This window comes from Passer domesticus, chromosome 3, assembly GCF_036417665.1.
Source record: "Passer domesticus isolate bPasDom1 chromosome 3, bPasDom1.hap1, whole genome shotgun sequence".
In the NCBI taxonomy this organism is placed as follows: Eukaryota; Metazoa; Chordata; class Aves; order Passeriformes; family Passeridae; genus Passer; species Passer domesticus.
In genome coordinates this window covers 9,805,793-9,822,388 of record NC_087476.1, presented here as the reverse complement: position 1 = coordinate 9,822,388, position 16,596 = coordinate 9,805,793, and the positions used below count along the sequence as shown (strand labels likewise).

At 38.8% G+C, this 16,596-nt stretch overlaps 1 protein-coding gene across 3 annotated transcripts in view; it reads right to left on the bottom strand.

Moving 5' to 3' along the window:
- Positions 1–16,596, bottom strand: part of LDAH (lipid droplet associated hydrolase) — a 112,095-nt gene that overhangs the window by 24,557 nt on the left and 70,942 nt on the right. For all 3 annotated transcript variants that reach the window (XM_064411805.1, XM_064411807.1, XM_064411806.1), the window contains exon 5: positions 15,201–15,441. In XM_064411805.1, coding sequence (XP_064267875.1) covers positions 15,201–15,441 — 241 coding nt within the window. The remainder of the gene's footprint in view (positions 1–15,200; positions 15,442–16,596) is intronic.

Genomic DNA, 16,596 nt, shown 5'->3' with positions numbered 1-16,596 from the left:
GACAAACTGTGCCAAAATGTGTTTGATTTATTTGTGGGGGTTTTGTGATAGAGGAACCCTGATTGGACTCAAATCAAGGATCCAGAAAAGAATAGAGTGCTTTATATCATTGGTAGCTCTTTAACCCAAAGTGTCACAGCAAGGACTTAATATCCTTCAGCTAAATTATTAGTTTTCACAAACAATAATGACTGAAATCAATCAAGCTTTTCAATGCTTTGGGTTATTTAATCTCCAATTCAAGCAGCCAGTTGTTAGATGGATACCTATATCTATTGAGCTAAACTTCACACACATTGATACAGCCACAGTGTAGCCAAGCAAACCATGTGTGAAATAGAAAACTTCCTGATTTTTAAGAAATGCATGCCTAGAATTATTATCATTGTTTTCTAAAGATTTTAGAACAATAGTCAAAGCTAATTTCTTGTCTGCTGATTCTCTGGGTAACAAGAGATCTATGCTAGAACTTGGGAAGTTGTGCAAATTTCAGGGAAGAAACACATTTCTTACTCAGGACAGATAAACCTTATACTTGATTCTTGAAGCAATACAGAGATTTCCTGTACTTGGACAGAAATATGTGTTTTTCCTCTAGTCTTTAAAATTCTTGCTTGATTATTGAATATCCAAAGAAGATTTACCTGCTTATTTGCAAAAAAGAGATTACATTAGGGCTAAATTAATCATAAACTCACATTAAAAACTGAGGGGTCGCACTATGTTTTCTGAGAAAATTTGAGATGATCTGGAACTACGTCTTTATGGAAAGAACTCTTGAAAAAATTACTTAAACATGGTACATGTATCAATAGAATACAAAAGGTTATATATTTCTGACTTAATCCTGAAAAATTTTCAGAGATATACATGTCCTAAATTAATTTAAAAATAGCTCTGTGTTCTAGTGAATGACTAGAGTTCATTCTGTGTGGTTTGCTCTGTATATTAATTACATAAATATTATTTTATTATTTAAATATTATTTATGTATAAAGTATATAATTTATACATAACTATAAATTTGCCTGTACATGAATAACATAAAAATGATACTGTGTTCTTTGCTGGGCTAAGGAAATGAATTTACTCTGACAGAAAGAATAGACAGAAAGAGATGCCATACTAATGAAACAAGGGACAATAACAAAGGAAAAAAAAAACCTTTTCGACTTCATTGGCTAGTTTTCAGGAAATCATCCAAATAGTTCCTTTTCCAACAAAAATGAGTGGTTGTGAAGATAGCCCCAATCTAGACAACTTAATGGATGCACACACACATTCTTTAATAGCTTGTTCATCAAATAAACATAAGACTACAAAGGGTTACCCGAGCTAACTTCATTTCCCTATTGCTGCTGGCTTTAGATTACATTGACTCTATCAACAAGATTGTGGCTGTAGGTGTAAATTTATTAAGTCCTACACATCAAAATATTGTTCTGTTTTATAAATTAGTAGGAGCTATGCTCTGCAATGGATACAGGGAGAAAGACAGCCAAATTTTTACTTCAAGGTCCAGATAGTACAGTTTCAGCAGCATCAGCTTTGGAAGAACATACTGTAACAGTTTCCAGAGTGGACAAATTCAGAGGAAAAGAAGAACATGGCCCTGTCTTCATGATGCTTCTCAAATGCAAATCTGGTGCCACTACTCAGATCAACCAACCCCTCAAGCAGACGAATACAGACACTGGAGAGACACCTTACACTCTTTTGTGAAGATATCATCTTTTTTTCACCAAGAAATGAATAAAGAACTGAAGGGGTTTGTAAGAGATCAGTGATCCCCCTGTGACTGAGGTACAGGCTGTGGGTATTCTCAGTACTTCTGTAGGGTATTCTGAGACTCTGCAGCACAAGTTTTATGACCTTTCCTGGCCATGCTCACCCACCCACTACTTCTGGCTCCCTTGATTCTGCTCCCCATCTATAGGGAACCTATGCTTTACATACTTGAAAAAAATAAAATTCTTATGTATTCCATTAGCTTTATTTTTCCAGGTTGAATGTTATTCAGTAAATTCATTTATTCTTCAGTAAAACAATATTTTGCAGCTGGTCTCTGTCCTCCCTTGTGTTTGAGGCTGTCTTTTAATGAAAGACAGCTCACTATTGATTAAAAGCCACAAACTTGACATGCAATCAGGCCCAGAAGAGAACGCTTGAGCAGTTAAAAATTTTTTTGCAAATCATTTGTAATATAAGGGAATATTAAGAAGTAGAACAACATGTGAAAGTAAAGCAATTTTACATCAACCCATTACAGTAAAAACCTCTCAGGGCCAAGAAATTAGCAAGAGAGGACAAAGACACTGGAAGTCAAGAAATATTTAGAATTCTCTTAACATACTAAAATTTAGAGCTACATGCTGTAACCACATGTTAAAGCCTCAGGTCTTTAAGCCTTTACCTCAAAAAACAATGCCTTTACTAACTGGCAGACTTTTCTACTGCAGAATTTTTGCCTATTTCTTGGAAGCATTTTGTTCTGACTATTGTTGGAAATGAGAGACCAGGCAAGATGGACTTTGGACCTCACTCACTTCCAACTATTATTTCCTGTGTAAGTCAACAGTATATCTCAGTATGATGGTGTTTATATTCATCCAATTTTGAGCTAATTTTCCAGCAATATTTGCCACTATTTCTTAAAAAAACCTAACATTCTTGTTTAGTGCATCATTACAAGTGCTGAACATCAGTTCTACCAGATTTGAAATAAAAAATTGAAGAGTGGCTACAATTTACTTAGTTATTCCAAATTTCTTACATTGGAGTCTGAGCAAAGCTCTCTATTAATTTGCCCTTCTCTGACATTAGAGACTTACAGGTTTGTTCTTAAACACAGTGCATAGTATGGTTCTCTCAGATGTCGCTTGATGGTTTGGAAAATGATGATGCCTTTCATTGTACCTGCATCAAGTACTCACTTGTTATATAAAAATCTACTGAATTGTTCCAGAAATGCCAGGCTGTAAAGCACATATTTCCATGTTGCCTTGCTTCTGATAGTCCTTTGTCCCTTCACTGATCAACAGCTTTGTAAAAAGCCTTTCCTAGTCTATCTTACCCTTCTGCCAACACAAAATGCACTTTCTCAGCTTCTGCTTTGACAATTGTGAACTCAAACTTCCACAGTCTGTTTTCAACAATCAAACTGTTGTTGCTTTTGCAGGTACAAATGTAGGCTATACGTGCACCAGTGTAGGAAAATGAGCCAGAAACTATTCTGAGGCCCTGAGGCCAAGTGGAATAGAATGGCTTGTTTCCACAGAATTATATTCTTCCCCTACCCAAACTGCTTATGGGGATGATGCATGGCAGTGCTAACTCAGCTGAGCCCGAATACTTGGAGAACACTAATTGGAGAAGGCAAAAACCATACCAGAATTCAGTCACATTATGAACTTGCTTTTAACTAATGTCTGACATTAACTGATGTCTGACATTAGGCATGCTTCACCTTTATTTGGGTTTCCTCAATCATTCTATGTTGCATCTGTTCACCTGTTTTGCTTGGTTCTTCTATGGTAAACTGTCCCTCATTAAGGGTTCTGAAATTCTCAATGCTACTCATGTCTATTTAATCAGCATGTATGACATTACAGGGCTGGAAGGGATCTCCACTGGTGTCTTTTTCTTAGGATGAATCAATGGTACTATGTTATTTTCAGCAGGTACTTATGCATCCTGCCATTAGGAAGCACTCATGATAAAAGTTTCATTATCTTCATACGAAATCCCATCTAGAATTCTGTTCATACCATTAACTAAAATCTAATCTGAATCACTTTTGTTGCAATGTAATCCATTATATATTACCTTATCTACCATGGACATGTAAGTTAAATTACTGGCCTTTACTTGAAAACTCTTTCTATGTTCTTCAGCTGTCTCCTGTTCAGTCTAAACAACTCTATTTTATACCTGTCATAGGACTCGCTTGATTAAATGTGGGTATCTAATGCTTAATTTTTCTTTCTTCACAGTCAGACAAAAGTACATGGTTCATCTCATCCTTAAGTACTGACCAAGATAGATTAGACAGTGTTACCTATTTCTCCACTGACTACAGCAGGATTTTAAGTGGATTAGTGAATGAATAGAGCTTTATGTTGTAAATGTGTTAAGTATTTCTGTTCTAGAACAGGTGTCACCCTTTTGTGAAAATATGAAGCCAATCTGCCTCATCTTCAAATGCTCTGTATCAAACTGCCATATATTCTCTGCCAATTGCTTTTTCTGCTCTATTACACATATTTTTTAATAGATATATATTTTTATATATATAAATATATATGTAAAGCAATGCACTGTGAGAAGTAGCTGAACAGTATGTGTTGTGGATTCCCTCCTCTACAACCATCAACCATATTCCATATTGCACTTTGGATAGCTCCAAATTTTCTTAGAAGTCCCTTAGATCCATCTGTCATGCTCTGGTGGATGTAATATTCAATAGCTCTCTTGTCTTTAATATGTGGACGCAAAGACAAGCACACCATCCTCCTTCTTTCTCCCTGCTCTTCTTTCCAGGAGTGTCAGGTCCCTTCATATTGATATTCCAGTTCTGTCAGTTCTCTCACCTGTCTTAACCTGTTTGTTAAGACAATTAACTAATAATTTTGATGTTTTTCAAAGGTTTGCAATGTGATTTCGTTTTCCATGCTTTAGAAATTTAAATCACCTGCACATCATCTGCCACATCTACCACCTTCCAGTAGTCCTTTTCTCCCTTATGATTTTCTTTCTCCACCATAATTTCACATCATTCATAAGCACAAATTTGCTCACAGTGATATACAGAGGGATTTTTATCTTTTCCTTTGAATTCATCATCAAGCATCCTTTACTAAATGTTTCAATGTTAATCACCTTTTCATGGCTAAGGAAGCCAAAGCTCCCATGACACTGCTCTGGCTGAAAGTGCTCCAACCACTGCACACACTTGAAAATATTCTTTTGAGGAAGCACAGTGATTTTAATAGCCAAGTCTTATGCCCTGTGAAAAACATGCAAGCTCATTACCCTGTCATTAGTCTCTCACTCTCTACAATTTGTTTCCATACATCTTTCTTTCCCATATTGACACTGCAGCTTCCCAGGACACTTCTGATGCTCTGCCTTACAAAACTATCATTTGCTGTCAGGTTTTTTCACAGAATGAAGCTGCTATTTCACCATTTGCCATTTAATTTCTATTACTGCTGTTACTTCAGACTGTTGTTTGTGTTGGCTAAGGACCACGCAGAGACTGGGGACATCTTTTGTCAGGTGCTGGCAGCACTGACATGGAAAAGCCTGAAGTGATGCTTTCTTCTGTCACACAAGAGACTTCCACAAAACCTCCACAAATTCTTAGTCTCTTTCTTCCAGAACATTTCATCGATGCCTGCCTTAGCAAATCTGCCTCACAGCAGGATAATTTCACAATAATCTGTTATCACAAAATGTTTCAGAAGTATTTTTAAATATGCACAATGACAACTCTACATTCCCATTCCTGGCCTCTGTAAAGGTAAATTGGACAATATGAAATTAAATTGATAATTTGCCAGTAATTGTAGCCAAAGGAAAGAGTCCCAAATGCCTGACTGGATCTTTTTTTTTTTTTTTTTTGCATCTAAGAAAAAGTTATACTGCATGGGAGTGCATAAGGTCCCTGTCAAGTTGGCTTCAGCATCTCAGAGGCTACTTAGGCTATCAGGAAAAACAACATTTCTGCTTCACAGATTTTACAGTTTATTTCTAAATTATTACTGCTGAACATTGAGTTGCAGATATGCACACAGAGTTTTGCTTGTCCTTCCGAGGAACTACATGCAGAGGGTACAAGAATAAAATAACTTGACTTCAATGGGATGATTATTGCCGAAGACTCTCCCATGAACAGAGTTGGGACTGTTCAGACTGGAGAAGTAAGGGCTCTGGGAGACCTTATGGCACATTCCAGGGACTTTTACAAGGGCGTGGAGTAATAGGACAAGATAGAATGGTTTTAAATCAACATAGAGCAAGTTAGATTAGGTATTAGGAACAAATTTATAACTCTGACGGTGGTGAGACACTGGAATGGGTTGCCCAGGGAAGCTGTGGGTGCCCCATCCCTGGAAGTGTTCAAGACCACGTTGCATGGGGCTTTGAGCAGCCTTTTCTAGTGGAAAGTGTCCCTGCCCACAGTAGGGGGGTCAGAATTGGATAATCTTTAATGTCCTTTCCAAAACAAACCACTCTGTGAGTCTATGATTTTCATGTGCTGCACCGGTCATCTGAACTTCAACATGCTGCAATACAACTCTTTGAAAAGTCCTTTAAACTCTAAAGCAAAGTTGCTTAAACTCTAAAGTAAAGAATAAATGCTGCATTTGTATCAAAATGACCTCCAAATAGTTGACTGAATTTTTGAAAATAAGTTTACCTCAAGAAATATACAACTATCTGATCACATTTTTTTTACTGGTAAGGTGTCTGTCTTACTGTAAGGTTCTTCAGTGAAGTGTAACATTAGTTTCATTTCCAGTTTATCCTTTGCTCTTGAGGAAGCAATCTCTGTCATTCCTCTGAAGGAGTCAGAAAACAGTGCTAAGAACTAATAATACCAAACAGCACTGTAATTTCCTATGAGGAAAACATATTTTCTACCGGTAATTATTGCCAACAGCAATCTTGGAAATATCGTATAACTTATTGTTTAAAACATCAAACAGAAGGAACTGCTTTGTATCAAGGATGACTAATGCAGGAACATGTGCTTCCACACATGCACAGACACATTAGATAAAATGTTGATGTTTAGAGGTTTACAAGATATAAACATTGACTTTGGGGTCTGCTTAAGTTTATGCTTGAATTTAGAATGCAAACACAGCAGTTAATGTATAACCATGATGGACGTGAATAGGCAGAAACAGCTGCAATTGTTACAGACAGGCTTCTCCAATCTGCTTGGTACTACAGTTGCAGGAAGATCAGAACTATACAAGAAAATCAGTCAGCTGTGTTTGAGAAAGCAGAATAGAGGCTAAAGGCAAAAATAAAAAGTTATTCAACAATTATACCCAGGTGCTTTGCAAACAATAGATGCTTTGTTGGGGAGTGCGAAAAACACTCATTTACACTTGTGATGAAGCATGTGCAGATGAAGTGGCATGTATGATGGAAAACTGAAATGTCCACAGGCTTAATCCTGCCCAAAGTTACTTTGGAACAACTCCCACCTTCTTCAAATGATAGAACTGTCCCTTAGGTAGAAAAATTCATCTCCAGCTTAAGCTCTTGCATACCGTGGCAGATGGCTGTGATGCTGGGATTTCTGCCAGCATCCAGACTTTGGTTATGGGAAGTGTCTGCTCTTACCCTGCAAGAGGGACACAGAAGGGCCTGCTGCAGGTGGAGCTCAGTCCATGAGGAATGGCCAGGATGGACAATATCTGCAGCAATTCAGCATCTCCAGCCTGTGGTTCCTGCCTGAGCTCTATGGTATTATCCTGCTTTGCCAGACAGGGTCTAGCCTGTGAGTAGCTACATGGAGGTCAGTTTAAGTGCTCTTCTGAACTGGGACCTGGTGCTGACTCTTTCGTGAGGAAACCTCATGAAACTGAACAACTGGATCACCCATCCTTTGAAAAAGGTAAAGCTTCTTTCAACTGGAATGGCTTTGATTCATAAGAAAGGTGGACTTTATACCACTTTACTTCGTAAACATAATCTACTACTTTTAAAGCTCACTTTAAATAGACCTGACCTTTGCACTACGCAGAAAGCAATCTCTTGTGCCAAGGGGTTTACTTAAGAAAGGCCAGCATTTCCTTCCCAGATCCATGAAGACTCTATAGGAATTTTCTCCTTGTCAATATTGTCACATTAAAGAATTATTGAGCGCTGGTGGACATCTTCATGACAAGGAGCAGCAGCAAAGTGGATTGCCATAAGAATTAAATCCAAACCAATGTCCCCTTCAGTGACATGAAATAACAGGTACTAAATTAATTATCAGCTTTGTAAATATAATTTTCAGAAAAAAACTTATGCCAAGACACAAATGTCTAGAGTTTACCCATGGGTATGGATTTAGCATGAGTTTAAGCACTTTGCTGGTATTGCATGATGAAGGAGTTTGATGAATCAAGCTGAATTTCTAACCAGTAAACACAAGTTATATCAGAGCCATGAGTTCTCTTCAGATATTCCTTGGGGGAGTTTCGGCAGACACATCTCATTGAAAATGCATGATAAGCCTATTGCAGAAGGGAGTCCTTGCCCTGAATTCAGGGGGGTTTGTATTGCCCCAGGAAAAATAAAGTGCCAATTTGCAGATGACTGTCTGGCATAGTTTAACACAAAGCAATTGTAGCTGGTAGCACTTCACTGGCATATACTTATTTTCAACATCCTTTCTGCTTTGTTGATGTTACCTCTTCCTTTTTCATGCCATTTGCAACACATCATTAGACTCACTGCAAATTTGTGGGCGTAAATCGTGTCCCTGGGGATGAAGCCTCACCAGGGGTGAATAAACAATCTCCCCTTCCCCAACCAAATCCCAACTGTGCCTCACATTTCATGGAAATGATCAGCAGTTCCACTATCAAAACATTCACGCCTTATGAGTAATATTTATGATGGGAGTTTTTTATGTTGGGTTTTTCCCCCCAAGAAGAAAGAGCGGAATAATTAACAGAAAGAGACCAAATGAGAAATTTCCACATTATTACTAGTATTTTTATAAGGCTTTCACAGGAAAGTAAAAGCTTTTGCAAGTAATAAAAGTCCTCATTAAACATCTTTCTTTCTTTTGGAAATGGGGTAAATTATGAAGCAGATTAATAAATAAATAGGACTATAAATACATAAAAGTCATTGCCTTCCTCCAGTAATTTAATATGAGCATCCTACTCTGAAATAAGGAAAAGTTTATTCACTCACAGAAAGAATAGAGCAGATGTGAGGTTTTTCCATCAGCCTAAGCGCTGCCTTGGTAAGGTGAGTTGTCCGACTACATTAAACAAACATTTTAGTCAGGCATCACACAGGAAAATAAACAGTAGCAAAGGAAACATGAAAATATTAAAGACTGTTATTCTTTGGCACCTTTTCCTGCAAAGCAGGTGATAAAATATTACTGTGTTTCCACAGGTAAGGAAACACGCTCTTAAACACTTTACAGAAACACATATTACGATCATCACTTAAAATGTCAGAAGTGGATAGGACTCAACTGTGACAGCACACAAGAGGCTGCTGAGAAACACTGCAGGACCAGAGGGTTTTGCACACTGGGCCAGGCTGCTGGGCTACCAAAGCAGCCTTCTGGCAGAGCAAATTCAGAGAGGCAAAAAACATCTTGCAGGAGACAGCTGTAGAGTTACCTGATTTCAGGACAGACTTTTCTTGAAGCCTAATTAATCAGTTGTTAGTGAAGAGGGAGAGACTATCTGTTGTATCATTTCTGACTTCTTTCTGTCCCACTGAGCATCAAAGAATGCACACAGGCAGAGAGGAGACCTGCTGAGCTCTACTGTTTTTGCCCACCTGTGATATACTGTGCTATGCTGCACAGATGTAACATGGTTTAGTTTATGTAGATGGAATTTATGTACCATGTCAGTAATTTCTGTTCACCATGACATTTTTTCTGGCCATCCATCATGTCTGAAATTCTACACACATTTAAATATAAAACATCCTTGAAATGGTTTCTGCATTGTAGCCAGAAGTTATCTACAATGTACATTCATCAGAAGAAATAAAGCAATCACTTTTTACTACCAGGACTTGGATTTCCATCAGCCTGGAAAACCAGCTTGAAAATGTCCTGGGTTGGGTTCAAAGATCTGCATAGTTACTCAGTGCCCAGAGTGTAGGAAAAGCTTTTATTCTCTTGCCTACTATGATGGAAGGATGGTAAAGATGTAGGTGTGAGATTGCAAGGTGCTACCTGAAATCCTTTGTAGTATAACTTTCTGTCTCTATTTTAAAATGCACTGCATGCACCAGCCTGTCTGGCCAGTGTGGTTTGGGGAAGCTGCTCATGACTAACATACATATATATATGTTTTAGGTTAAACTAGTGGCTAGGCAGGTTCAGTAGATCAACTTGGTGCCCTGGGATGCAGGTCTAGGTAGAGTTCTGCTGCTGACCAGCTACGTGATGCTGGCCAATAGCTCATCTGTTGTCTTGAATACTGGGTTCTTTTTAAACATGCTGGTAGAGCATTTGAAATAATAAAACCTAGATGAGTACATAATGTGCACATCCTCCTTGGCTGTGCATGCCTCAATGGATGGGTTTTGTTCCATTCAGCAAGGAAGGCAGAGCTCTTCTGATTTTGTTCCGTAAAACAAAATAAAATTCAAAATAACTATGCCTTCTGTGCTGAATTTACATCTGCTCATCACACCTTCTGTTGCATTTTAATTTAAAAAGCAGAGCAAGAAAGAAAAGCAAACTAAATTTTAGCTATGCAATTATACAGCTTTTTAAACTATTGTTTTCAGGGACAAAACCTCTTATTTCTCCATTTCATGTGAAGATTTTTATTAATCCTTACCTAATACCTTAAGCACTGGTCTTTATATCTGATAAATACAAGCAGAATAGGTGGAGGTGCTACTGAGTTCCACAAACACAACATGATGCACTGTCCTTACACAAGTATTTTGGTTAGATGGGTATTTCCACAGCACTTCAGTCACAGAAAAAGAACTCCAAAAATTTTTCCATCTTACTTATCAGGAAATTGAGGTGAATATGTAAAATGAGTTTTCAAAGAAGGCAGGAAACAAACAACAGGACTCTCACTAGAAATCAGCAGCTGTAAATTCTAATGCAGACAAAGTATGAGATATCTGACTGTCCTAGCAGCAAGGGTAAAAGCTGCACAGAAAATCTGGAACGCATTGTTTTCTGGTATCTGAAGCAAAAAGAACAGTTAGTAGATTCTGAGTGGCATTTACCTCCCTCTGCTTTTGGTTTCCAGTAGAGAGAGTCCCACTGTGATCAGTAAAATGCATCAGTCATTGCAGGGCGTGATTTGCCTTTCCTGCTTTAAAGCCAGCTACTCAGACAGCATGCTGCTCATAGTGATCAGATGAAGACCAACCATAATGTCACATTTAAAATCTCTCTGATAAATAAAAAGAATTGGAAGAGAAGCAGATCTCAAGCCATGATAACTCCTGAGGCTGGGTAATTCAAACCCAGAATGCTACCTCCAGCTGGCTTCCTGGAAATAAACTTTCGAATAACTTGAGGTGTCAACATAAAAGCTTCTGTTCCATTTTCATAGCAATTGGAAGCTTACATTTTACTGATTTTTGATGTGAATTTATCTCCAAGATGCTATTTTATAGTTGTGTAAAATTTATCCCACAATAAAACCTTTTACTCTCTGGCACCTTGGGGATTTAATTTTGTCATTCTGTAGATCTGACAGGGAGAAGCAGGTACTGCTGGGAGACCAGCCTCAATACCTCAGCTGGGACTTGCTTCCTACACAGTCCTGTGGAGTGCCTGAAACTGCCACAGCCCCTTTTTCCTCTGTAAAACAAGGGAAATTTAAACACTTCACATGAAATCTGAATGTTTCCACACTTGGAACAAGATAAAATTTGAAACACAGCTCCAGAGTTTCATCTTAATTATTTGTTTTACAACTCCTGTTGGATGTTTAAATCAACTAGGCATCTCTTATTTCCAGCTTTCACTCATGTGACAGCCTAAATGCATCTGAAAGCCTTGTTTCAGGCTTCTGAGTCCCCTCCTTCCCAACCTGCCCCAACAGCACAAAGCAGACCTCCCCCTTCCCCAGGCTGCAGTGCTCCCGTGCTCCCCGACCAGGTTAAACAAACAGGGAGATTCCTCCAGGGAAGTCACAGGTTCAAGATCACAAAGGACCCACCTCATTTGGGCCAGTAAGAGGTTTTTCTTGCTATTGTGCTTATCTGTATCTTCCCTGTCATCCAGACATTAACCTCTGACCTGTGAGCCTGCCTCTTGAAAAAGCTGTGCAGTGTTTACCCATTATGTAATGTCTGTGCTTTTGTGGAAATTTTACAGAAACAAATGGAGGAAGTTTGCCAGTCAAATGGCTGGACAATAAATCCTGTCCCATGTAGATAGAATGGTTTACTGTCACTGTAAGTCTGCTACTGGCATCTGTCACCGAAAAAATGTTTACAAATTTCAGGGCACTGGAGTGCCAAAGTATTCCAGCACTGCAGGACTATACATGATTTGTAGAACCATCACCGCTGTGTTAGATAGGGGTAGCCTTGTTTTGCTAGCCTGAATAAACAGAGTGACAATGTTTCAGATAAGTCAGGGTCACTAATGTTCAATTTTTTTGTCTATTCATCTCCTAAGTTCATAAATACAAGTACCCAAATGCTTGTTTGTTCATGCTTTTTCTGCCCTAAGATATCTTTGCTAGAAGTTAAACCAGGTAAGCAAAGGCCTTTCAGCCCTTTTTGCCTGTTTCTTATAGGTTCTTTATTATTTATACACCGTATGTTCCCATCCTTCCTTGTAATCCATCTTCTTTACAGTCCCTGCTGTCTCTTCTCCTTCTGTGCTGTTTCCTCTTTGGGACAAGACATTCTATTATGTTCCCTTTCTGGACAGTGTCATCACAATTCCTCTAGCTGTGTAACTGGGGCTTCCATATATCATTAACTATGGAGTTAGAACAACAGAAAAACGTGTTTGGATAAGAAGCAGGAACAAACAGAATTTGGAACAGTGGGACAATAATAGGTAATGTAATTCTTCCTTTCAGCCAAGGGCCTGATCCTGCAGCAACTAAATGAAGCTTTTCACTCTCAGCGTCAATGGGAGAAGCACTTGGTCTTAGAGTTCTGTTCTAATTAAGTTTTCAAATCTCATTTCCTTTCAGAGGAGAGAAAACATTGTTGTGACTAAGCTTTGGATGTGGTAACAAATCCCTGGCAGGTTGGTTTGTTTTAACGGACGTATTAGATTTAAGGAAACTTTTACCATCTTTTCTGCCCTTAATCACAGCTTTTATTACAATTACAGTAATGCAACAGAGTTACATGCCAAAGGAAATATGTATATTTTTAATGAGTTGACATGCAACCTTCCTGGAGAGAAGAAACAACCTCATTTGCTGAATGTTTCTGAATTATATCTAGTAATTTATTTAGGGAAAAGGAAATGTTTAGAAAAGCATCTACCACAAATTCAGAGGCTTTAGCAACTCATAGATGAGCAGTCTCGTAAGACACACTCAGTTGTTGTGCTAGATTTAGCAAATTTTTGCTGAATGGTAACATTTTCTATTGTCCTCAAACAATAAAAGAGAAGGTTAACAGGCAATATCCGGATGCTCAAAGATTATTAATCCACACATGTGGTCCTGAGTCACTGGGCTGTAAAACACCATCAGTTTCCAAAGATGCAAACCAAAGGGGAATTCTGCTTGAGAGAGATGCTATCACAAGCCCAAAAGAACTAGTTACATCAATAAGGCCTATTTATGCAAGTTTTACAAGACATCAGTTCCCAGGGGTTTTCATTCTGGTAGAATTAATTCAGGCAACAAACAACATAGACAGAGAACACATCCCATGACTGAAGAGCCTTCAGCCTGTTTTCTTGCCTTAATTTACCTTACAGCCAGGACACAGGTCAGACAATGGTACACAGAGGAAATTACAACAGGCTGACAGGCACACATGAACCTGGATCATTCACCTGGGGACTAAAGAACTCAGAGGGTCAGCCTCCAACAGCAGAACACAAAATCCGTTCTGCTAAATTATTCCTGCCGCTGCCTTGTGGCCTGGGCCAAACAACACACACAAACAATGGCTGGCCATGCTTTTTTGGAGGTTAACACAGGCCAAGGACCATTTCCAATACAACCCTGGCTGTGTATAACCTGTATTTTAGAGGTAAAAGTTTATCTGTGGGGACCAGAGAAGGATTCCTGGCTTGTGGAGATGTGACCTCACAGACCCCACATACCTTTTACAGAGACAAAACTAGCAAAGGAAGACACTTGAATGCCTTGTGTAGGTATGGCTGCATGCTTGCTTTCTCCTTGGTCACCACGAAACTGTCATCAGTTAATAGGAACTCAAGAAACAAACTGTAGGAGTTGAATCAGAAATGTGTATTATCAACCAGGAGCCTGCTTTTGTCAGGCACAGGGCACTGCAAGGGAGTGACTGTCATTATGTCCACTCTGTACAACAAAAGCGGGGCTGTCCAGGCTGGCAGCACAAACCCATCCTGCTTTTGGTCTGTGTACCATCCTACAGTGAGCCTCCCACACAGAGTCACAGATCCATGAAAGGCACAGCCCCTCACTGCAATCCCAGTTACTCTGGCACATCTGTTTGGATGATTAGTAAGTAAAATTTAACTGATAGAAGACAGAGCCCAAGTGGAAATGTAGGAATGTGTTTTTACTACTATTAATGCAATCAAAACTTCCTTCTTACTATTATTACTGCGTTAGCATGTCAATTCCATTCCAAATTGTTTTAAACTGTTAACTTACCAAAATACCTGGAGTATAGCACAATTCACGTTCTGGTTTTCATTCTAAACTTAACATAACAGATCTGAAATTATTCTGCTTCTTAAAGTTGTTTCTCTTGCTAGAACGTGCAAAGTATATGTACAATATGCACTGGAGGAGCATTAATCTTTCTCTTTATGCCCAAAAAAAGTGCTGAAATTCAGTGCATAAGGTAACTTCTATGAGTCTTTGTAGGCAGAAGGTCCTTTTCTGAATTTACCAATATTCCAATTCAGATGACAGAGTCTATACAGCTGGCTAAAACAGCTTAATAAAAACAGATGCAAAGAACTCTTTGTGAAACTGATTACTGATTTACATTCACCATCCAATATGAATGAAATGCAAAGAGTAAGCAGACGTAAGTCACATAAAGTAGATTGTAAAAAGAGTGTTTTAATCACATGAGAAATGACATCAGTAGTATAGGTCAGTTTGCTTAAGAAATATATATTCTTTGTGAAAATATTTTGTTATTTTTCCTTTAAGATTTCTTTAAAATTTACTCATATGAGACTTTCCTGTACCTATGGTCTTAATTTTAGAAAAGACCAGATCTGTTACTCCTCAAAACTCATACTTTAACTTTAAAAAACTAAATCAACATTTACAAAAATACAAAAGACAGTTTAACACAGAAAAGGTGCTCACCAATGCAGTCGACACTGAAGAGATTTATGGAGGTTGTTATCGAAGACTCATCGTAGGTCTTCATCCCGCGCAGCGCAAACCTCACCAGGGAGGCCTTGACTCCCTCGGGCAGGAAGGACAGCAGGTACACGGGCATGTAGAGCGCGTAGCGCAGCTTGCACAGCAGCGGGGTCATGAGCTTCCCCTGCGGGGACTGAGCCATGCGCTCGATGGTGGGGAAGAGCAGCACGGAGCGCAGCACCTGTCGGAGCAGGGAAAGCTCGGTCAGCAGGGCCGCAGCAGCACAGCCCAGCCCGCGGAGCCACGCTTGGAATGGGTCTCCATCACAGTGACGCTGAGATTCCAGGCACACTGCCCCAAAGGCTGTGTGATGTGCCCAGATTCAATTGTTTAAGACGTGAAGCAAGCAAGTACACGGTTACAAAATTATGTTTTATGATAAGAAACTCAGGAGGTGAGTGGCCTTTGGAAGCACCAGCAGGAGTAACCCCAGCAGAGGGCAGCAGGCAGGAGCCCTCCGCTCAGTCCCACCGGGCTTTTTATGTCAGGAAAAGTACACGGCTTTTCATTTCACCTGGTAAACTACTTTCTCTAAATAAACCAACCAAAGAAATTAAAAAATGTCAGCTGCTGTGCTGGTAGCTTTAAAAACTGACAACACGCAGGCTTTTCAATTTGCAGCTCAATACAGGTAAACTTAGTCAGAACAAAAAGCATACAGCCTCTTCACTACAGTGGCATAAAATATTGTTTTTTAGATCTTACAATGAAACAGACATTCTGAAGGTGGTAATTAGTTTATGTTATAATAATACACTATAACCTTAAAATACAAAGAAATTAATTAAAATCACACCCACCCATACTAATCAAAAGTGAGTTAATACATTTACTCATAGTTATATTTCAATGTTAACACCAAGAAAATATTCTAAAAGAATAACTGCAATTTTTTTCTGGAAGTAAAAATATATTGCAATAACTCATATAGGAATAACCCTCAAAGAGACACAGCTCTACTTAACAGAAGTATCAATAAAAAAAGTAAGATCTGGATATTGCATTGGTGACTCAATATCAATAAATGTAGTTACATATGTCTGCTTAGTGCACATCATTCTACGTGTTGTGCAAATTAGATTATTATTTCTGTAAAATATATTTTATAATAAATTTTCTTTACTCCCAGATGAGACGCAGCTAATGTATGCCACTACATCTGTGTGCAGCACTCCTGGTCCCAGCATCCCTCCAATGGAAGGCAGGGAATGGCACCAAGAGATGCCTACAAAATCTGGGCATTGTAACAGAACAAACTGGAAAAATTCAGGAAACATAACAAAATCACAGAATCCTTTAGGTTGGAGAAGGTCTTTAAGATCACAGAGTCCAACTG